The sequence below is a fragment of the Coloeus monedula genome (genome assembly GCF_965178545.1).
Source record: "Coloeus monedula genome assembly, chromosome: 18".
In the NCBI taxonomy this organism is placed as follows: Eukaryota; Metazoa; Chordata; class Aves; order Passeriformes; family Corvidae; genus Coloeus; species Coloeus monedula.
The window spans coordinates 3,900,219-3,924,255 of NC_138798.1; the positions used below are offsets into that span (position 1 = coordinate 3,900,219).

Sequence of the window (24,037 nt, forward strand, 5' to 3'; positions counted from 1 at the left end):
TGGTACTTTTCTGGATGTACAGCTTGTAAAGATGTGTCTTTATTAAATTATTTTGCGGTTTTGACTGTACAACTGTACAAGAAAGGGAAAAAAATTGCTGTTTACAGGGACTGTATGTGAATAATTTTCCAGTAGAACTATTTTTGCCATCCCAAGGTCTGATCAAAGTGGGGTCAAACAGAAAATGTTTATAGAAAACACAATACAAGAGGAAGCAAAGAGACAGAAAAACCTTTCAGGTCAAGCTGGCAGGTTCCAACACTGCAATCTCCAAGCAAAATTTCCCACCTTGGAAAACTGGCCTCCTATTTTTGCTGGCTGAGGAGTCCATGCTGTTTCAATATGTTGTTCAGCCTCTCGATTTCTTGCTCCTGTAGGAGACAAAATTCAAATCATTAACAGCCTGCGAGCAGCTTCCCAGGTTCCCACAGCTCTTCCCACTGCTATAATGTATCTCCTGCTGCAGGAAAACAGGACAACCTGGCCCAAAGAAGTAGGACAGAGGTAGGGACATCATTCCTTTGAGGAGGAGCAGCCCAGGGAGCCACGGGCAGGGCTGTGCTGCTTCAGGCCAGCTCACCCCACACTTTCCGATGAGGAAACCAAGCCAACAGTGCCAACCTTGCACAAGGATCCCCAGCAGCAGGTAAACCCAAATTAAAAGTGGTTTTTTACCTTCTCCACACAGCTGTGTTCCAGTTGTTCCACCCTTGTGGCAAGTTTCAGGTTTGCTTGCTTTAACTTGGACACTTGTTGTTCTGAGCGGGTCTTCACCGATAAAATTATTCCTGTGGAACAATTCACAGTGGGTTTGCTTTACATTGTAAAACAGCCACGAGCAGGAGTTCACAGCACACAGGCTCTGTGCTCAAGGAGTTAAACGTGTTCCTCTCCAGCTCAGCTTCTGTCATCTTCAACCACCCTTCCCAAGTGCTTTTCTTAATGAGGAAGGGTTTTAAGTCAACCACCGGAGGGATTTGGATACTGATACTCTGCTGGGGAGAGGCAGCCTGACCTCGGAGCTGAATTAATCACTCTGACTGTCATTCAAATCCTGAATCTGAATCTGCTCCCTTGGCAGAGCCCAGGGGTGCAGCTGGGGCAGCTTTGCTGTGTGTTAGCAGTTTTAGGTGTGAGAGCAGAACAAAGCCTGGGGCGCAGGGCTCCTCCATCCCCTGGGCCGATCGCTCCGGCCTGGCCGAACAGGACCTGGCACATCCTCAGGTCCACAAGGCTTTGGCTTCACCTTGCACAGCTGCAGGGAGAGCAGGCAGTGTCTCCTCAAGGCAGAGGTGGCACTTCCCTCTAAGCACCATTAGGTGATTCCATGTCAACTCAGCCCCCACACTGAAGACATTTTCTTCCCAAAAAATAAAACAAAGCAGCTTGATGAGAGCACGAAGAACATCATGTTCTCCCGACACAGCTCCTCTGGATCATGGCTGATTCCAGTGCTCCAGGCACCAGTCTGGGCTCTGGGGGTTCAGTTCTCCGAGGACAAAGCAACGCCGCTGCTCATTTGCATTGATAACATCGACAGGAACTGTGCCCAGGCACTGACACCCAACACCCCAGCGTGGGGCAGATTCCCTTTGTCCCTTTCTGCTCCAAGCAGGTGGACATTGCATAAAGCTTGGCAGGGAGCCTGGAGTACCCAAGGATAAGGGGATTTACTTGTAATTGCAGTCCCGGTGTTCTGCTGTAAAGTGAGGCTCCCGTGGCTCCCACGGCCGCATGCAAATCCAGTTTCTTTCTGACTTTCACTCGGAACTAACAAAAGCCACAAGCTGCTCTCACATCGCTCTTCTTTCTGGCTACAGCTGCCGACCAGGCACCTTCTCCCCACTGGAAGGGGCTGAGGGCAATGGACACAGCCCCAGCAATCCCCTCCTCTGATCCCAGCTGTGTCAAATACAGAGCACCCACCAAAAGTGAGCACATAGGCACAGGACAGAGCTTGGGATGAGGTTTCATGCGGGAATTTGAGATCATCTCATTGCCATATTTTTTGGAATCCCAAAATTCCTTCTCCAAGAAAGAAGAAAGTGTTTCCAGCTACGCTTGTTTCAGATGTGCCTGAATTTACATCTGTTTGCAACAATGTATAGCTACAACAGTGAAATCACTGAAGTCTGATTCAGGGACATTTTCTATTTCTCTTTTTATGGCAAACACTTTGAATTCAAGCAAGAAAGATCCAGAGTGAGATCAGGACATTCCTGATCGCAGCATCCCTGAAGGGGATGATGGAGTCACAGCAGAACAGAGCATTAGAACCTACTCTGCTGTAGCAGCAGATTCAGGAAGACAGGGGCTCCCCTGCCAAAAGGATCCTACAATGGAAATTCAGAACATGAGCCATCCCTCTCCAGGAGAAGGGTGCAGGAACAGATTATGGGGTTTTTTAGGGGGAATGTGCCTGGCTGCTGTGCACCCGAGGCATCACACCAACACAAGCAGCAGATTATTTCTGCTCTAAAGAAATGGCAGCCTAATTAAAGCCACATTCCAGCAAGGAAAACCACACAGGTGGAACTCTGAGTTTGCTGGGAGGGCAAGACCCCCAGGATTGTGTTTGAGAAGAGAACAAAACCCAGATAATTCAGGGAAGTTTGGCAAATCCAGCCCGGTTGTGCACCCACCGTTGATGATCCGGGCCACCCTCCAGAGCCGCAGGAGGATCAGGAGCCCCACGGCCTCAAACTCGTGCTCCCGGAAGATGAGGACGATGTCGAGGATGAAGGACACGACAACAACGATCCCGTCCAGCACCTCGAACTTGTGGTGGAAGAACTCCCGGCGGTAGACGAAGACTTTAAACCCCACCTCAACCAGGAAGATGGTTAAAATGGACAGGGAGAGGTAGTGGAAAACCTGGGAAAAGAGCACAAGTTTAAGCCAGGAAGCCCCCGCAGTGTGCACACAGGCAGGGCAGGCTGGAAAGCCTCTGCTGCTTGAGGGCACCTCTGGTTTGGCTCTACAAGGAGAAGGGCTGAGAACTTTTCTTCTGTGACCACCGGCTCAGCAAGGCCAGAGGTCCAGGGCCCGCCTTGCCCAGCCTATCCAGGGGACTTTGAGCCACCAAAGGGAGGGAACTGCTGTGCATGTTGACATTTCCCCACATTTTACCTTTGGGGTTATATTGTATCTGTCTGGAATGATGATTTTCAAATCCATCAGCAATTCCCCAAGAACCAACAAGGCATCCAGGATCACCAAGCAGACAACCCCGATCTGTTGGAGGAGAAGAACCAACATGAATCCCCTCCCAGCACGGACAGAGGAGCAAGAGGAGCCAGTGTAGCCCTTCAGCTAAACACACCCCAGTGCCCACAGCCCTGATTCGGCTGGTTGTGTTTCATGGAGCTTTCCATTGCTCCCACACAGGACTCCCACTCCTGCTGCCCCGAATGCTTATTCCACATGGAACCACCTGGCTCCCCACCAGACCCTGCCTGGCGTGGGGGGCTCAGGGAGCTGGAGGAGAGTACGTTCCAGAGCTGTGGTGATTGTGCACTGGGGCTTGTCTCCTCTCAGGAAACATCTGCACCTGCAGCAGAGCAGCTCCGTTCCGACAGGACAGCTCAGCTCAGAAGCAGCAGCTGCTCTTGCAGCACCGTGGGGGCTCACGAGCTCAGTGCTGCTCCCTGAGCTCCGTCCCACAGCGGCTCTGCTGTCACAGGTGCCCTTGGCCTGGGTTTGTTCTGCCTCACCTGAAACCTGTGTGAGCTGAAGAGCTTTTTCATCATGTACTGGAAGGAGATGTGTCTCCTGGGGGGCTCCAGTTTGATCTCCAAGTCTGGCTGCTTCTCCCCAGCCTCCTCCTCCTCCTCCTCCCACTTCCGATAGTCGTTGCTCCATTGCACGGGGTCGTCGCCCACTACTGTGAAGTGCTTCAGGTACTTGGACATGGCTCTGGATCAAGCTGGCATCACCCTGCCAACGTCTGAGGGACAAGAGAAGAGTGTCACCTCCCCATTCGGGGCTGACCAAGGATGCCAAATCTTCCACCCAGAAAGGCTGACAAGAGCGTGACATTCGGACACAGCTGGCTGGGCCCTGCTGACAGGAAATTGCTTCATGGTGGTACCTCTGGTTTTGCATCATCTCCCCCAGCACCACACGGAGCCCCCGCTGCCCTCCCAGTTCTGTTTGCACCTCGTGCTGTTCTACAACAAAGAACTTCCTCACAAGGTATTTCCAAACTTCTCCAAACAAAGCATTGATTACAGGAGAAAAAAGCCCCAGCCCTTATCTGGCACCTTGTGATGGAGGTGGGGACAGCTGCCCTTGTGTTTCTAACACTGATCCATGGAAGCTGTTGGTCAAGCTGGCCCCAGCATCCTCTCCCTCCGGCCACACTGCCAAGATGAGGAACAGCCATAATTTCCCTCCATTAACATTAATGACGCCCTGTTATTTCAGTCTTTGCAGGCAAATTAAGCAGGTGATGCCCTCATTCCAGCCTGGCAGGTGGGTGACACTGTCCTCCCCATCTCCTCCCGTCCAGAGCTGACCTCATAACCTCACCCTCGGGCATCCCGGCTTCAGCCCATTCCCACGGGCACCCAGAGAGGGGCAGGACTATCAAACCAAACTCCTGATTAAGGCCACGCTCCAGCAATGAAAACCGTATGGGTGAAACTCCAAGTTCGCTGGAAGAGCAAGACCCGGGAGCCTCCAGATGGGCTACGCGACTGCAGGAGAGGCTCTCGTGTTCCCATCGCAACCCCCTCAGCCTCCCTTCCTCTTTCGGCAGCCCGGCGAGGCTGTCTCACCCACAAACCCTCTGAGATCCGCTCCTGCCGCCAGCTCGTCCCCATCCCGCTCTCCGGGCACCCGTCCTTGTCCAGAGCCGCCCGGGGAGCTCGGCGCCAGCGTCCCTTAGCCCGCCGGTGCCACCACCGGTCCGCCCGTGTCCCCGGGCTGCTCGCCCTCCCCTCGGCTCCCCGGGGCCGCGGTGGTCTCCGCTCCCAGCTCCGGCCACCTCATTATCTGCCGGGAGGAGGGAGCTGCTCCCACGGTGCCGTCACAGGGGCAGCACCTTCGTTCTCCGCCACCGGGCGCCGAGCGGAGCCCGCAGAGAGCGGCCCCGGGCATGGAGCCCCCGGCCCCGTGCGGGACGGCCTCGGGGCTGCCGCGGGGCCTGGAGCCGCCGGCGGATGGAGCCTCCAGGACTTCGAGAGTCCCCAACCTCTCCTGTCGCCAGCATCAACCGGAGCGGCCATGGCGACGCCCAGAGCGGGACGGAGCCCCGGGCCGCGGCGGGACCCCGAGGGGAAGGACGTGGCAGCCCCGGGAGGGTCCCGCTGTAATCCCCCCACCCCGGGCCGCACCCACCGGGCCGAGCCCCGCTCCTCCCGGCCGCCCCCCGCTCCCCGGTACCTTGCAGGTCCCAGCTGCGCCCTCCGCCTCCCGCCGCCGCGGGGCCTCCCCCAGCCCGGCCCCGCCTCCCCCGGCCAGGGGCGGCCCCGGCCCGGCCCCGCCGCCTCCTCCCCACCGCGCCCCGAGAAACTTCAGCGAGTTCCCAAGCCAGGCTCCCTTCCATCCCCGACGGCCCCGCTCCGACATTTCCCGTTTCCGCAGCCTTTTTTCCCCCGGACTGCCCGCGGTTCATCGGTTCGCGGGAACTGCCGGAACAGGACACGCAGGATGGAGTTTAAACTTTTTTTTCACTGTTTTTAAACTTTTTTTCCCCTATCACCCGAAACAGCGAGCAAAGATCCAGGAGAGTCGTGAACTTAAATTGTGATTCTGCTGAGCCCAGAACTGCTGCTGAGCCCGGACACAGATCAGTCCCACGAAGTCGGTGGAGGTCCAGGGATCAGTGTGGAACGTAAAATCCAGGAATCAGGCCTGGATTAACCTGCCTGCAGTTATGGGCTCGTGTTTTGTCAGAAGCCTCTTCATGTTTAGGGTTCCCCTCCATCTCTCAAACACAAGGTGGTTTGGAAAGTCCTGAGAAAAACTCAGCTGTGAAAAGCACCTGGGACCCAAAGCACCTCTGCTGGGCCAAACTGGAAATACTTCAGTTTTCTCCAAGGAATGAACATCTCTCCAGTTTTGCACTTTTAAAGCCGAAAGATGTTTCTTTCTTTGTTAAGGGTTTCCTCCTTGAGAGTGCTTAAAGCTTTTCCTGCAACCTAAATGTTTTCTATCACCTCATCCCAAAAGACACATCCCTGTTCTCCTTCCCAGGGCGATGAGGAATGAGCATAGGTGACACCCTCCTGGAGCTCCAAATACCCCATCCCTCAACCATCACCACAAACCAGCGATTTACAGCCCTGGACCCGCGGCAGGGATGTTTAGCCTGGGGGTTTCCACTTAATTTGGGCATTTTGGTCTCAGCTGAGTCCAGCAAACAGCAATCAGGTAATGGGGGAAGATCTGCACCTGAGAGCTCAGCAGACCCAGGCCCTTTTGGGTAAGGACTGTGGGGTTTAAGGAGAAAACCCCCACCACGAGGGACGGACGTGTGTGCAGAAAATCTCTGTGTTCCCCTGTGGAAGCCTGAGCTCCGCTGGGACCAGGTCCTCGTGTTCCAAGGAAAATTGATGTGTTGTTGTTGAAGTCAGTCTGACTTAACTCAGAGCTGAACACAACAGCCCTGACACATCCCAAAGCAAACCAGAAACAGGCAAACATGACCTGTGTGGAAAAACAGGGGATGGCAAGGACAGGCTTCACCTTGGAGAAACCAGAGAAACACCCCAGTGCCTTGAGGGACACCCAGCACATGAGTGCCTCAGATCTTACCACTCTTGCCATGGCACACGACAGGGATTGAAGAGAATTTGGATTTACCACAATTTCCTCCTCTTGTGGAGACCTCCAGCACAGCCCAGTGCCCCTCCCCACTCCAGTCCATCCTTTTGCAGCACCCACAGAGCTCTGGGCCAGCAGGAATTGGTGTTGGGCTGTGGGGACATAGGCCCTGGGAGGCTCATGGCTGCTCCAGCCATTCCATGTGTCAATTAGATATTCCTACAAGTATTATTATGGAAAAACAATTGGCAATCAGGACATCATACTCCTCTCTTCCTCCACTGACCAAAACAACCCAACCCCAGCAAACAGCCATAAAACACGCTGGAGCTTTTGATCACAACCCACAGCAGGACCAGCAGCTCCTTTTCTTCCCTTCCTGCTGCCATGGTGGGACAGGACCCATCCACCTCCACCCGGGGGAGCCTGAGGAATGACCCAGCCTCGGGGAATGCAGCCAGGCAGAGAACACAGCCCAGAATAGGCACCTGTGTCACCAAAACTGCATTTGGGGAGACAAAAAAACAAGCCATGGAGGACAAAGGTGTGGCAGCATGGCCAGCGAGGAGGGGTGACTGTGTCCCTTCGAGAGCAGGCACATCCCAACCGGTTCCACGTGTGCTGTCACTCAGCACAGCAATAACAGACATACAGGGTGTTGGACAAGGAGGGAGAAAAATTATAGAGCTATAAAGGAAACCACAAGTGTGATTCAAAGGGTGAAAGTAAGTTTGTGAGAGAGCCTTAACAGGTAATCTGTGACATCTGATCTAGCGAGCTTAGTAAGAGGTTTTTGATTAATCAACTGTAGAGGGAAGGGAAACATTTCTTCAGAGTAGGAAAATGGCTCCAATTCAGAGAAACACATTGAAAAAATAAAACCAATGGCTGAGGACTGCCCAGAAAAGGCCTTTGGGGCAAACAGGTCCCACTCACTGCAGTAGAGGGGAATTCAGTGGGGCACCAGGACAGAGCTGGGCATTCCAGTGACAAATTTGTTCCTAAGCAGATGCACCAGCGCTGCAGCTGTCCTAGAGCAGGCACTGGGGAGGGACTGGCTGCCTCCCCACAGCATTTTCCACACGGCAGCGAGGGACCTCAGGCTGTTCCTGTGTCCTGTGCGGGCCAACAGCTGAGTGCCCAGAGCTGGCACACACTCACCCATCCCCACCGAGCCTCCTGTGAGCAGTGATAAAATGGACTCAGGTTCCCCATTTCACCAGAAATTTAGTTCTCTAATTAAAAACCAGAGGAAATGGGTCTGGTCTCAGCTCCAACCCTCTCAGAGCAGCACTTGCACTCAAGGTCAACCCCTCAGTGCACAGAACAATGAACGGGAGCCGAGCTTTGCGTCCTCCCACGCCCCTGTGCTGCTGCCCAGCCCCGAGCAGGGCTGTAGCAAACAGTGGCCCCACATGCAGGGCTGCAGGAGCTGCAGCCCTCAGCTGGGAGGGGCTAAGCCTGAAGCTCCAGATCTGAGCTAAACCAAACACTGCTGTTTAAAATCACCTCTTGCAGCTCAGACAAATCCAAACCAAGAATCCATGGGTTTTCAGAACAATTTATTTCTCTATGTCAGGCCCTTGGAGAGCAGTAGTGTATATGTTGTGATAAACTGACACTGAGAAGATTTAACAATTTCTTCATTTAATAAGTGATTTTCACTACATGGTATTGTACACTGTCATCTGTTCAAAAAAGATCAACAGTTTTTAAAAAACAAGATTCTGTGAGAGATTTATATAAACCAGTGATCAAGATCAACACCTCTGGTTGGCTTATCAAGTGAGTTTCTAGGTTTCTTTGTAGAACAAAGTCTTTATGCTGAAATGCACAAACCCCTTCCAGCAGATCCAGAGCCATTTGTGTCACTGCCCCGGGACTGCTGTCTCAGCACTGTGATCTGCTCGACTGAACGCACAGGAATTGTACAAAAACATGTTCACTTGGAGCATGGACAAGCCTTTCTATTTGCTATTTCCAGCCAGGACTTCCTTTTCTCTCCGAGAGGAAGGCGTGGATGGGAAGCCCGGCCAACACAGCAGGGGGGTTGTGTACAAACGGGTTTCTAAGCAAACTTTGGCTTCAGGAAAGAGACACAAACACTTAAAATAATGGCTTTAATTGTCATTGAAGTATACGGAGAGGGACGTGTATCTGAATTAAATATACATCCTACCAGTGGTGCTGGCAAGGTTGAAGGTTATCCCTAATGTCGACAGCAATAAAACTAAACGTGTACATGACAAGACATTAAAAGAAAAGCAATCCCTTTAAAACGAAATAAAACATAAAAAAAGTTCACAGTGGTTTGTATAAACAGTATGTAATCGCTGACAGGAACAATCTCTACTCTCACAGCACACGAGTGCCCTCTTTAGATCCTAAAGAACAAGATTTACACTACTCATGGTACAGGTCCCACCAGCCCCTCAGTTACCCGGCTGGCAGGGAGATGCTGTGGAGTGTGCAGCTGGAACACCGACACAGGGGGACTTTCAAACTCTTTTCCTGGGAGGGAGCAAAGTCTTTCATTCGCTGTTACAACCAGCAAATGCCATTCATCAAATGGAAAGGAAAATCACAAACACATTATCTATTTTGAGCAAGCTGAACAGCACACATGACAGGTTTAAAAATGGAGGTTATAGACTATGATACAAGTCCCAACAAGGCAGTGCCAAAGTGACTATTTCTTGGCTTGTTTTGTGATCATACCCCTGGGAGGTGTTACGGGTCTGCTGGAATTGGGCTTCTTCTTCTCTGCAGGTTTCAAAATCTGAAAAGACAGAGGGGTCATTTAGCAAAAAGTTTTAGCTGTCTTCCAGTCAAACGGTAATTCACTGCTAAAGGCACTACATGGGTCTTCTGGACCAGTTTAAATGTGCCAGGAAATCAATGTGTTTCCTGCTCTGTGCTAGGCCGGGGGTTGGGATCAGCTGCTCCAGAGCCCACAGCAGTGGGAGCAGCTGACAGCCAGCACCTTTGCCTGGGTGATTTAATTCCAGGATAAAACAGTTCCCCCTACTCACACCAGCACAGGCTTTGCACACTTTTGAAAATATGAGTGCAAACACTGCCCTGTCTATATGTGGCAGCTGTAAAGATCTATCTGAAACAAGTGTTACTGTTGTTTAACAGTAAAACATTGATTCAAAATAGCACAAATGTCACGAGTGATCTTACTAAATAGGAGGGAAAATCTTCAGACACCGTACCTGGAAAGAGCACATTAGTGTTTCATCCACGCTCATCATGGCACCCGCGTTATCAAATTCTCCACAGTAATTTGGGGCAGAAAAGAGAGTTACCAATTGTCTTTTTGCAAAAAACTCATATCCATCTTCAACAACCTTTAGAGACAGAAGCGAAAGAGTTAGTCTGGGCAGCTTCCTCCTGACAAGGTGCAAAGCAACTTTTTCCAGAGGTAGCAGCTGAAAACCCGGCTATGTTTAAGGAGCATGAATTCCAAACTTTTACACCAAAACAGGAGCGTCCCGCGAACCAGCTCAGCAACAGAGTCCATTAGCATTGAGAAAACCCTTGTTCAGGAGAGTCAGTTTATATTAAAATGTTCATTATAAGGGCTGTTAAACACTGGGACACATTAAGAAAACCTCACAGATATTTACAACTTGGCTGGACAAGACCCTCAGCACCGTGAGCTGGACCAGGTGACCACCTCAGGTCCCCATAACCTAAATTATTCTATGGTTTTAAGTGCAAAATGAAAATACCTGATGAGCTCTACATATGAGATCCAAATCATGTTTATGGAGAAACTTAGCAACCACTTCAGCACCAAAAGTGAAGGACACTCCTCTGTCATTTTCACCCCAGCCCAAGACATCCTTGTCAGGGTCAGACCACAGGAGATCACACAGGAGACCTTGGTCCGGTACATCCGTGGGGCGCATGATTCGTCTGATCTGCTCCATTGACTGAAGGTCTGGTGACAAACCTGTTCACAGGGAAGACACAGGCAGGCCACAGCTTAGTCCAGCTTTGCTCTGCAACACTGACATTCATCCAGGACAAAAATAACTTGTATTCAAAGTGATTCACCGCTGCCATTTTATGCAGCTCAATGGCGACATTCACTGATGTTTTTTAAATCCAGCATTTGTTCTAAAGCATTTGGAACAGAAGTCACTTTCTAGGAGATTTACTGGAAGCAAGATAAAGCAAGGCCATTTCCACGTTTTACAGGATTACAATAATCTCACTAATATTTTGCAAGTGTCTGATAAAAGAGCTGTTAAATAAAAGAGGCATCAACACCAGAAATCACAGGGAATGTTCCCCGTGATGATCAGGCCCAGTTAAGATGAAATACAACATCAAACCCATCTCAGACCATTTTCCACTGATCTGAGTCCCTGGGCAACTGTAATGACTCACAAGTGATAAAACATTTAAGGTGCAATCTGTATTTTATGACCTGAAAAAGTGGCATCATGTGGAATAAACCAATTTCTACAAATTAGAGCAACCTGACCTACTGACAGACATCCCTGCCCATGCTGGGGGAATTCTACCAAATGACCCCAAGGGTGCTTTCCAACCCAAACCGCTCTGACTTCTATGAAAACAGGTATGTCCAGGACAGACATCAAAGTCCTGGCCATCTTAGAAAACCCTACAAGGACTCTACTCCAAAGGAGAGGCTATTAAATGTGCCTTTTGGTGGAAAAGGAAGGGCAGATCATCATGTCCAAACTGGCTCTGTGATTCACAAAACTGACACTCCTCGAGCCCAACCCTTCCTCACACATGAGCCAAGGCAGAGCAAAATCCCTACGTTTTGAAGCTTCAGCAAGGTAAACATGAAACTGCCATGACTGAGTACTCCAGTTCCTCAGACATCGCCTAGGGAACTGCTACTCACCCCCGTGACAGCAGAATATTTTCTCATCCACAATAGCTGCAATTGGTAAACAGTTAAAACAGTCTGTGAAGGTTTTCCACAGCTTAATATTGTATCTTCTCTTACCTAGAGGAGAGTGGGGAGAAAAACCCAGTCAATGTGCTTTTCTAGCACAATCCAACCAAACAAACACAGATGCCTTAAGTTTACTGAGATTTGCAAAAAGTCAGCATTAGAGCCTACACATAATTTATCTTTTCTGATACCCACTGACTTATTTTATTGTTTACAGACAGTGGCAAAGGTCTCTCAGTGTGGTACAGCTTCGAGGACACCATAAGTCTGTTCAACAGAACAACATTCCACTGTTGGCAGCCAGGCTCTCCAGTCCCAACTCTGCTTTGGAAGATCATCCCTTGGAGAATTTGATCTATTGCAGAAAATCTTGCCATTTGCCGTTTCTTCCAGGGGAAGACAGCAATTCTTGAAAAGCAGATTTTCTTTAAAATTCTGCTTTACCACATAAACTCACTTTCAGCAAATAAACAGGACTGAAAAATGAAACAAGGACTGAAAAATGAAACCGCTACAGTTTTATAAATTTCACAGGGACTCTCCCAGATATGAACCCTGAACATATTTGTGATATATGACTAAGCCTGTGATTAATCTCTGAGGAGACAACTCTGAAATACCACACATCTTTGTTTCCTCACTGGAGAACAAGACATGGAGTGCACATCTTGTCATCTGCAAGCCAAGTATGTCCCACCACACAAGTTCCAACATGCTTCAGTGCACAATTAATTTAGTAGTATCATCTCTCCATTATCTGGATTAAATCACATCCTTTGAAACAGGAACATTGGCTTCTGCTTCACAGTGAAACTACTTCTTGTGTTCGGGTAAGGTCTATGTACAGCCCCCATCCACAGTCTGTACCTGTCATCATCGTCCCTCAGATGAATGAAACAGAGGTGAACTTCCGTAATGCACATCAAATTAAATTCTCCCATCTCTCATTAGATGCCCTTATCAGATGACTTGTACCACTGAGATTTGTTAGTTAACACACCAGCCAACAAATAAAATTACCCACTTGGTTGCTGCTTTGTACTGTGAGGATCCAACAGGACCAGGGCAAGGACAGACTCCCCTTTCTGAAATAGGCCAAGGGCCCCTCTAAAGAGCACAGAGGGCATTTCAAGTCAGGAAGGAACCATCTAACACTGCCACCCTGCTGTCCCCAGCCAGAGGCACACACGCCTGTTACTTACATTCGTCGTAAAACCCATAAATTCTATTGATGCTGGCACATTCGTGGTTCCCTCGGAGGAGGAAAAAGTTCTCTGGGTATTTAATTTTGTAGGCCAATAGAAGACAAATTGTTTCTAAAGATTGTTTTCCTCTGTCAACATAATCACCAAGGAACAGGTAGTTGCTTTCTGGTGGAAAACCCCCATACTCAAAGAGTCGAAGCAAGTCATAGTATTGTCCATGGATGTCACCTGCAATGGGAATCAGACATGACACTTAAGTGACCCTTCACTACATCTTTGATTGATTCTAGAGAAGAACAAGTCAAAGTTGCTTCAGAAAGAAAAAAGCTTGCAGTTAGATACTGCCCATAACATACTTAAAATGACAGTTAATGTATACAGAATTATCACATTTTGACATCTATGCAATGGTTAACTGCATGAAGTTGCATGTAGCTACTCAAAAATATTTGAGTGTGTAAAACAAAATCAAGATTCCAAGAAACCAACTGTGTTTTCTGGAAACACTCAGTAATTCAAATTCTAGCAGTGAAACTGCATCAAAAATGAAATTGGTATTTCTGCCTTTGGTTTAAATCATGGGCTTGTTTCTGACTAGCAGAACACTAAATCGTGATTTTGGACTACCAATATTATAAATATGAAATGAGCTACTTCAAACTGAAATAAGTCCTCTGTTTTAGAGTAAGGTAAAATGCTGTTTGCTGGAAGCTTTCAAAAGTGCATTTATTGAGGCTTTTAAGTTGACATTCTTCATTTCTTTAGCGTAAGTAGACATGTACATGTGTGCAAAATGAACACTGCTGTATGCAATATGGTGAAACCAAACCAGAAAGTAATTCCAAGGAACAGAAATTTAAGTTTCCAGCAGGATTTTAAAATACTGTCAAACCACTGTTCAGCTTTGCATGGCAGCACAATAAATACTGGGCTTCCTCATTGTTTCCCCTTGTTCAGTCACAATTGGGCCAAACATTTTTTATTTGATAACTTCTTTCCAAAACTTCATGTCAATCTCTCCCCCAACCTGGTAAAACTGGACCAGCTGCTTTTTGGGTTTGGATTATTTTGGTCCCAAATACAACTCCCACATGTCACCCCCTCTCCACTCCTCTGCCCTACATATCTAGCAGGGTTTTATTTTGCCTTTTGCTACAATTATTTATTAGTTTCATTGTTAGTAAGTGAAAGTAGCATCTGGCATTTGTTCTCTCCTTACGGTCTGTATTTACCTGACACCTCCCCCAAGATCAAACCAAAACTCACAGTACTCACCACAGATTTTCAGTGGAGCTTCAAGTTCTAGTAGAATAGGCTGACTCAGGAAGATTTCTCTGGATTTCAAGCACAGTCCTCTAATTTCATTCTCTTGAAGTTGGACGTTTTTGCCTGGTTTTGATCCTCGCACTGTCAGGAGGAGCCAGAAGTCAGTTATCAAACCCAGCGACATCCCTGGTGTTATTTCAAGAGCCTGACTAAATGCCAGGGTAGCACTGAATGAGAAGGTACCAGGGTAAGATCGGGGTACCGAGGTGAAATGGCAGTGCCAGGGAAACCCCTGGGGAGTGTGTTCTGCTCCAGTTGTATGCTTCTATCATTTAACAGAATTCATGGCTCAACACTTCCTCCGTTAAAAATGTCACATTTTAAATAGCATCAGTTTAGTTCTATTTAGTTCTAAAACCCATCCTGGACAATGTCACTATTTACATGCTATTTTTTAGTGACGCAGTTATATGCTTGTTCTCTGGAAAGCTGTCTGAACTTGAGAAAAGGGCATCTGCCATTCTATCACCAACAAATGTGCAAGTTTCCCTAAACCAGCAAATCACCTTGCCCAAGACAGTACCTAAACAAGACCACAGCACCACTAAATCCTGTACTGCCCCGTTCTACGCTACAGCTGGAAAACAGGGAAGAAAAATAAGCACAGGACTGGAAGATCAGGCCTATCAGTAAGGCAATAGTTTTGGATCATGATGACAAAACAGCTGTCATCATCACTGCCTTTGAGCACAGTAAAAGGCACGGCAGTAGGAGATCAATCTCCCAGCCCCAAAGTACTTCCCCCTCCTAACTCCCATCCTTCACACCCTTCCAACACTGCTTCAATCTCTCCCACTGCAACAATTCACAACAGTTTGTTCCTTTAACACCCATTAAAACTTTCCTTCCTGCTCTGGACAAGGACATCAGCCTGGCCTGAACAAGTTTCACACCCCCTCTTCTGCTGCCCAGAAATACAAAGGACATTTCTACAGCAGCAGTGCTGTAACTACGGCACAAATTGCATGCAACAGCATTTATCAGGGTTAAGATTGGATTAAAAAAAAATTGTGAGTATGCCATTACTGGTGAAGCCTGTATTTTTATTTGGTGTCAAAACCAGTGACAACATGTAACAGTGATAAGGCTGAAGAACAAAAAGGAGGAGTATCTTCTACAATGTAACCCATTGGTTCAGCCACATCAAAGCCAAATCACCAAGAACTTGAGTCTCAGATGCCTGGAAACGCTCTGCCAACACCTCCAGAAACATAATCCCTCCACTGCTAAGGCTGCCAGCTTAGGTGACTTACTGTGAGCAACTCCTATGGCATTGAGACTGAAGAATCTATGCCCTTATCCAAAAAAGTCTGGTCTTTAATTGCAAAAAGAGCAAGCAACAAGCCTGAATCCTTTCAAACACAAGAACCTATGTAGTATTATCTTCCTGAAGTCCTAAATAACTTAGTATCTAGCTACTATTTCAGTCTAATTCCTTTGCTACTGTTTAACCTCAGAGTGAGAAATCTGAAAGCTCCAGATGACTCAAATCTCTGCCGTCACTGTGGGCCTTGCGCTGTATGAAGCCAAGTGAGAACTGCAGTGGGAAAGGCTGGGGGTGCTTGAGGCAAGTTTTAGGAACAGCAAGAACAAAAAACAGTTGTGTTCCAATTTCTCACTAGCACAGAAGCTTCTGACTTTTACACAGGCCTCTGATCAAGCACAGAAAACGCTGTTCAGTGAGCATGCACCTTATCTAGACCGCAAATAAAATGACTGTGTAACAGCCGTGAAATCCCGTGTCACTGGATGCGATCTCTATGAGCACTTGCAGTGTTACTGCCTACACAATCCTTCCCTGCACACTGACTCCCAGAGACCCCCAGTCATGGTGGCACTGCCTGCCCTGCAGAACCACTGACAGTACCCTAAACCATAACACCTTTCCTCAAACAACCTTCGAATGAAACTTGAGTTCAAATTACAATGTATACTGACAGTGACATTACTGCAGGTCAAAAGTCATGGCTTTAACAGTGTTCTCTTTCAAGCGCTACCTGCTCCTTCATTCCTCACTGCCCACGTGTTATCACTCACCACCGACGTTCCATGCCAACATCGGAATTACCGCTGCACTTCATGGCTTTCATTAGTATCTCAGAAGTAATGAAGCATGTAAATGAAAGTTAAATTTTTGTCACAGCAGTTTATCACGCATGAGGCTTTTCATCCACACAGTAATTTTTTCATCCATACAGTAATTTTCCAAAGACTCCTGAGCAACCAGCAAGTTACTCAAAATGCCAAATATCCAGAAGCAATAAAGAACAGAAATTTTTAGAATTAAGTGACAGACTGGCTGAACTGTAAATACAAAATAGACATTCCCTTAATCCTAAATTTTACAGTTCACCTTTGTTTTTGAGATAATACAAAATACTTGTATTTAGTTTTCTGTGAAGCCAAAAATCTACTTGCCATGATTTGATCTTCTCAGAAATTGCTAAAACCAAACCCCGTATTTCACATCCATAAATTAAAAAGTACAAAATATTATGCAGACTATGCAATGCACTGAGTCACTAAAACTCATGAATAAAGCATATGCATTCGTTTTTGCTCAAGATTAAATGATCTGAAAACTGTTTCAGACACAGGTTTTCTTGGTTTTTCCAATACATTTTTCTTGAACTGGTATAATCCTCACACAGTTTTAGTCACCTGCCTGTAGAAAACCTTGACAAGGTGAAATGATGCTTTGCTGCACTCCCCAAACTCACTAGAACAGACACCATGGATGAAAAAACAGGAAAATTTGGTTCAGCTCTGCCTGCCAGTGACATCTTCACCACTTTGTCCAACATGGAGCCAGCACAGAGACGAGTGTGTTCAATTTCTTCTGATATTAACCTATATATCCTGAAAAGCTGGGAAACCAAAAGTGGGTTTGGCTTCAGAAGAATCAAAAATGCAGAAGTACATCTTGGTTTGAGGAATCTGTATTTTTACTGCAAGGATTTACTCATCCACAATGAAAGAGCTGGCACAGAAATGCAGGACATTCAGTCTTAATGACTTCTTAAAAGGTTTCTCTGAATCTTCAAGTTACTTAGTCCTTCTAAGAAAGGCAAAAATAATACCCTGTGAAAAACATGTTGTGTTTACAGCTTGTTTCTCTGCTTTGGACCAAAATAAGGCAGCTTGTAGAGCTCAGACAGTATGATACTAATTGACAGCTTGACATAAAGTCAAAAGAGCAGCTCAATAGTACTGTACAGGCACATTTGCCCTTTCAATGCATAAAAAATAACCTCTCAGAAATGACAGTCTGGAACTGACAGTGGAACAAGCTAAAGATTAATCATTTGGGGAAAAAAGTCAGCCTATTTCAAGTGGTATTTTATTTGTGTCTGAACACACTGCTGCAGCATTTCCAGACAGCAAAATGTTCCCACCCTCTTTAGGCAGAGATGTTCCTGTTCTTAGAAATCATTTCTCTAGAGCCCGAATTTCAGTGTCCAGTCTGGGCAGTCTTCTAACACATAAAATCTTTTCTATTGTACGAATACGAGAAGTTGTAAAAAAATAAGCTCTTCACTAGATGGAAATGACTACAGAAAAAAATCCCTCCCTGGAGCCTGGATGATCTCTGCAGAGGTACTGCTTTGAACACAGGGCCCACTATTAAAATTAACAGTTTCCAAGACAGGGAGAAACTGATGGAAACAACAAGAGATACCAACGCTAAAATGAGTGTATTATAAACAGTGCAGTATGACAGGCGCCCAGCAGAGGGGGAAAGGAAGGAGAAGGAAGAAGAGCAAGAACTTGAGGCACCCCTGTCATTACAGAGGGAGCAAACAGCGAGTACAAAGTGTAGCTGCAGCTGCCAGGAGTTAGAACACTGCCTGACATTGAGAACGATTCTACATTTCCCTGGGAGGGATAAATGGGTCAGGAGCTGTGGGATCGAGAACGTACAACAGTCTGAAGACCATATGCATGCAGAGTACAACAGACTCCCACATCCCAACCCATCCCCAGCATTTTCCAATACCTGCTTTGGTGCCACACAGTCCTTTACGTCATTCAAGGTTAATATGAAAGGGACAGATACTTAAAGAAGTATTCGAAAATAGCAGGAAGTTCAAAAACGCCAGAAATTTCAGTGATGCAAACATCTCATTTCCATTCAGTATTGCATTAAAAGAAGCAGCTGAAATACTGTCAACTGAAGTGTGAGAATCAAGTTCTCCTACAGAAAATGTTTTAAGGAAAATAGTCTATCTACAGGTCAGTTCATTTTTCTGGCTTATTAAACAAGTCTCTCAGTTTCACCATGTTTTACATTAAGATGTCTGCAATCATAGTGACATTTCCAAAAATACTGCAGGTTGGTTTTAATCTACTTTTTAGCAGTTCCCAATGACAGTTTCACAGTCAGTTTTGCACCACAGGCACAAAGGGAATAAATAACTTGAAAGTGGCTGATGTAAAAAAAGGTTTTACTTTACTGCAGGCACTACCAGCTTTGATCAGATTGCTTCAAATTCAAAACTGAAATGGAAAAGCATCTCCTCAGTGCACAAGGCTCCAAAAAGAAAAAGTTCCAGTCTGCTTTCTAGTATGTCAAAAGTCCACAGCAGTGTTCTCAAATGGAAGATTCTGCATGACTGCAAGTTTTTCATCTTGTAACGTATTTCCACACTGCAGACAGGTGAGGAGCAACAGGTACTCACACTGATCACAAACAGAGGTGACAAATTCCTCCGCTTCACTGACTGGGCAACAAGCACAGAATTTAACAGACTTATTTGAATCCATGGCATTGCTAAGAATCTAATGCTTGGCTTTGGAATTGAAGGAGTTTCTATTTCCCACTCTTAGAAACTGCTGCACCACAGCAGGAAACAATTAACATTAAGCTACACAAACTAGGGAAAATGATATGGTTTGAGGGCAAAAAGTGCTGCTTTTCCATGAGAAACTTCATCACAACATCCCAACTCATCCACAAGTAAATGTGACTACACTTGAGATTAACATCTCTGAGAACCTGACTCTTACCCCAGTAAATGAAGCTAAAGAGCAAGCAACCCTGCAGACCCAATTAATGCTGTATTTAGCAGAAAGGTGAAAAAAAATTTAGAGGACTGCATTTGTAAGAAAACATCTTCTCTATAGCTAGCAAAATCTTAACCATGCTCTTTAGCTCAACTATTTTTAATAAGTATATGATAATCTTTCCCCATTTAAAGGAAATTAAGAGAGAATATCGCCTTGACATCTCTACAACAGGCTTTACTGGGAATAGAAATCTGTGGGCGTACAAACAGAAATGTTTAAGGATTTAAGAGTCTTTTTGCTGATTTTAGTGCACTAGCCAGGATTTCAGCTTTCAGAATGGCTACCATCATTGTAGCCTCGCATGGCTTTATCCAAAGTAGCCTCCATTCATTAGTTAGTTTTCCCTTAACAGTGCCTGCAGAGGATGCAGCACAGGAAAGATTTGCAGAAACACGTTTCAACTTGGGTCACTTAGGTATGTTGCAACTGTGTTATTTTACCCATTATTTATTGTAACCATGGTAAGACTAATACACTTCCATCGTGTTTTCTAAATATGTGACTGTGAGCTCCAAACCAGACCCTACTTATCTGGAAAAGCTGCCAGCACATGAGATGAAGGAAATGGATAAGGGGCTCGAGTCATACGAACACCATCTGACAAGACACAGAAAGGAAGCCATGCTCACACTCAGGGAGTCTCAGGATTTGTCACTCATTCTTTACAGAAGCAAGCAGGAACTCTGCCATTTCCTGGAACCCTTCCCAAGACCATACAGGTGCCACTGATTTTTTATCTTACAAGGAGTTTTTTAGCTTCTTCTTGTCTGCTGGCAGTTTGGACTTAGCACACACTCAAAGCCACAGTTGCTGCCTACAGCACCCCTGCTAGGAGGGGCATAATTTGCTCTCATGTTTGACCCCTCTTATTCCTCAGGAAGGTGAATTAGTTCCATCAATATCTGAGCCTTTATCCACTATCAAGGACACTTAAAAACATTTCAATACTCAGAGTGCAGGGCACTGTTACTTACTACACTTTAGGAGTCTTATTCTTGTGGACATTACAGTTACCAAAAGTCACGACGTCAGACAACCTGTATGCAGGAAATTGCTCCTAGCAGGACAGAACCCTCATTAGTAAAGAAGGGAGCAAATATGAATTCAATTACAGCAAAAATAAGTCAGTATTTTCAATGTTTTCCCTGAATGGCTTTCCAAGGTTGAGAACAATGCTACTGAAAAATGTTTTTTTGTGACATTTCAATGCCAAATGGTTCTGTACTATAAACATCTGGAGCAAGGAAGACTCTTCAAATAATTACCTTAGAATGAGAAGCTGAAGTATATACTTCCAGGCCTTTTAAAGAACAAGCTAATAATTTCACCTAAATAGCCTAATGTGGGTGGGAGAACATCACTATTTGGGGGAAAAGTAAGAATAATGTGAGTTGAGCAGAGGAGTCAGGATAGAAAGCAACTAAAATCCCTCACGAATACATTATTAATACCCTGTATTAAGGACAAAAACAAGAGTAATTTATTATTCACCCTTCACTTTACCTCAACCATTAGACTTGATTCACTGCTTCTTCCAAAAGGGCAATGCTAAAGCATACGATAGCACAGATACCAGCCTAACTGTATCTGCTCACTGATTTCCAGGATTTCAAGTATCTCCTTAGTTCTGGGGTTTGTTACCTGTACAAAGAGCTAAGCTTCCTGCTCATACTCTTTAAATTTTAGTAGCCAAGTCACCTAAAGTTAACTGCTATAAAAACGTGTAAGTATTTAAAGTTTAAAGAGAGCTATAATGGAATACCAAATTGCTCTAAAATTACAGCTTGCACAAGGATTTGGGCAATTCAGTTTGTGAGCTGATTATTAAACCAGATTTTGCAGTGTTTTCATGCCTGAGTATGATTTTAATCTGTGTGCAGCCTTGTCTGAAGGGGTATCCCTTGACACAGAGCTCACGGGCATACCACACTTTGTGTAACTAATATTATGCACTTGTTCTGCCAGAACTACACTGAAAAACAATAATTTGTTTGATATAAATCTAAAATGCAGTGTGTGCTAAAATGCAGCAATATTTTAGGAAAAAAAACTATAAAAGTGACATTCAAAAAGGTCAGTCATTACTCTCTGTCTGGCAAAGATGTTTAGAACAGACATTTAATAATCAAATAAAGCACTAGCATAGGTTACTAACACCAGTAATTGTTTTAAATATTGAAAGACAATCATTGCCTCAAGGAATCCAAAATCCCAGCAGCAATATTAATAAAGGAAAAAAAAAATTAATTTCAGTTCTGGCAGCTGATGCAACCTCAGGTAACGTCTGTAATTGCATGAAGCACCTCTTAAAAGATGTCAGTAAACCTGAAACCTGATTTATGAACTCTTATCTGCTCCAAACATCTCATGATGATATAAACTGAATAGAAGCAGAACATACTGACATACTGCACCTTACTACTTTTTGAAACTTTAAACAGAGAAATCACTCATATTTCTTTCAAGGAAAAGGTCTAATCCATACTTTTAAAAATTGAAATTTCCACTTTGAAAATATCACATTAGTTACACTAGGAGAAATCAGTAAGGACTGTAACTAATATGTGCAGTTAAACTGAGCATGTATTAATATGTCACCAAACATATGACATACGAGACCTGACATTTACAAGTAGTACTACTGGATTTTCAGGAAAATCCTGGTCTAACTTTATGAAGGGAAGTCTTTAAATAATTGAAACCAGGGCAGTTTAAATTGGTAACAGGCAAAACCCAAAACGGATCAGAGGAAAAACCCCATTTACTTTTACTTATTCAATAATCCCATAATTCATCTATAGGATTTTTAAACTCCAATTGATTTCTAGAGTAGAATTTCTGTTCCTCTGCCTGACCTTTTGCTATCCAAGCATTACACAAGCAAAATCCTGTAAGAAGGAAAGTGTGTAAAAAAAGACATTTCTTCATTATTTTTCTCAGCAACCTCTCAGCTGACTGTGCCAAATGAAAAAAAGTTAAATCCCTGACCAAGCTTTTCAAGAGTAAGTCCAGATGAGATGCCTGCCCTGACACATGTGAAACGAGACTGGATCAAGAGAGCTTCCTTCTCTGAATAATTACGGTTTTCCTTGATGCCTGGAAAAGAATTTGTCACTGGCAACTTCTCAGCCCTTTGCCTAAAATCTGTCAATCCCAGTCCAGTGCTGATCCCTGCAAGTGAAGGGATGATGCTGGAGACACCCCCTGCAACTTTCAGGGGTTTTTTTGATTTACAGACTCCCATGCAACTCTTTTCACCCCAAAGCACCAACAATACCAGAAAATAAGCCCTTTTTCAGACTGTCTGAAACACCAAACCCCAACCCTCTATTCACACCTAAAAACCCACCATATGTTACGAATTAAGAGCCAAAATCCTGTGGCAGCTTTAATGCAAGCAGCTAATCAAAGCTAACCCCACTGAAACCCATGACAGTCTCCTCCCGACCTGCTGAAAAGCTGCCTCAACACTCTTGAAACGCACTGAGTCTTATTTCCAGAACCCCACGACTACCCAGCCATGCGCTGATCCCATGTGTACGCGTGAAAGGCAAGAGAACACTCCAGGCTTTTTAAAAGATCTTCCTACGAAAATACTACTAAATTAAGCATCCTCTCAGAGCTGCTCGGGACGAGAAGGGGGCAGCCGGCTGGTCCCAGCATTGCACCGGGGGATCAAAAGGCAGAACCGCCTGGGAAACGCATGGGCTGAGGGGAAAGTTGGGGCTGCGGGGCCGAGCCAGGCGGGGAGGCGGCGGCGGCGGAGACCCCAGGCAGACAAAGCGCCTCTCGCCCCTCCATTTTGGTGTCCCTTCAGACCCCGCCGGGCGGGCGGGACGCGGCGCACTGGCCCCGCCGCCCCCCCCCCCCCCCCCCAACCGCGCCGTCCCCGACCCTCACCCTCCAGCAGCCGTTGGATGATGCTGTCGATGTTGAGCTTGTCTATATCCGCCATCGCCTCTCAGCGGCCGGGCGGAGCCTTCCCCGCCGCTCCGCTCGCGGCTTGGCCGGCCCAACTCCGCTCCTCGTTCTGTCTCGTTTTTGCCCTTTCCTGCTCTGCGCCTTCCCTCGTTCTCTCTGCCCCCCCCCCCCGCCCCCTCAGCACAGAGCCAGCACTGAACAAAATGGCCGCCGTCCCCTCAGCGGGCTCGCCTGGCGCACGGATACTACGAGCGCGACGCGGCTCGTCGGAAACCCTTTATAGGCCGGGCGGGAAGAGCGGGCGGGGTGATGCGTCTCCGCTTGCGGGATCCTTCCGCTTCCGGGACGGGAAGTAGTGCGGCGGTGCCGCCTCCCGGTGTCGCGAGAGTCACAGCGCGGCGGAACCAGTGGTGGCGGTCACAGAATCCCAGAATCCGTTAGGTTGGAAAAGACCTCGGAGGTCGTCGAGTCCAACCTATAGCCGTGCACCACTATGTCACCTAGACCATGGCACCAAGTGGCACATTCAGTCGTTCCTTGAGCGCTTCCAGGGACGGGGACTCCGCCGCCTCCCGGTGCAGCCCGTTCCAATGTTTAGTCACCATTTCTGAGAAGAAAGGTCGATGCCTTGTAGGGTTCCTGCAGGCTGGGGTCTGCAGGGAACAGGAAGGGGCCACCATCGCCCTCACCTCGTCCCCCCACTGCAGCCACAGCCCCACAGACCCACGCGTGAGGGATACGGTGGCTTCAGGTGGGATTTTGGGGCTGTTCACCACACTTTAGGGCTGGGGTAGCACAGCTCTCATGT

At 46.6% G+C, this 24,037-nt stretch overlaps 2 protein-coding genes across 2 annotated transcripts; both read right to left on the reverse strand.

Annotated features, from left to right (window-relative positions):
- Positions 1–110: 110 nt before the first annotated feature.
- HVCN1 (hydrogen voltage gated channel 1) lies at positions 111–3,911 on the reverse strand (the record flags this gene model as incomplete). The annotated part of the gene is made up of 5 exons (XM_082293211.1): positions 111–371; positions 676–788; positions 2,643–2,874; positions 3,130–3,234; positions 3,714–3,911. The coding sequence occupies 5 exons, from the start codon at positions 3,909–3,911 to the stop codon at positions 306–308; spliced, it is 714 nt and encodes a 237-aa protein (XP_082149337.1). The 3' UTR covers positions 111–305.
- A 4,408-nt stretch (positions 3,912–8,319) lies between these two features.
- PPP1CC (protein phosphatase 1 catalytic subunit gamma) lies at positions 8,320–23,440 on the reverse strand. Its single transcript, XM_082293642.1, has 7 exons — positions 23,209–23,440; positions 14,191–14,322; positions 12,913–13,143; positions 11,657–11,761; positions 10,506–10,729; positions 9,987–10,121; positions 8,320–9,547 (listed from the first exon to the last, which is right to left on the reverse strand). The coding sequence occupies exons 1-7, from the start codon at positions 23,261–23,263 to the stop codon at positions 9,458–9,460; spliced, it is 972 nt and encodes a 323-aa protein (XP_082149768.1). The 5' UTR covers positions 23,264–23,440; the 3' UTR covers positions 8,320–9,457.
- Positions 23,441–24,037: the final 597 nt, after the last annotated feature.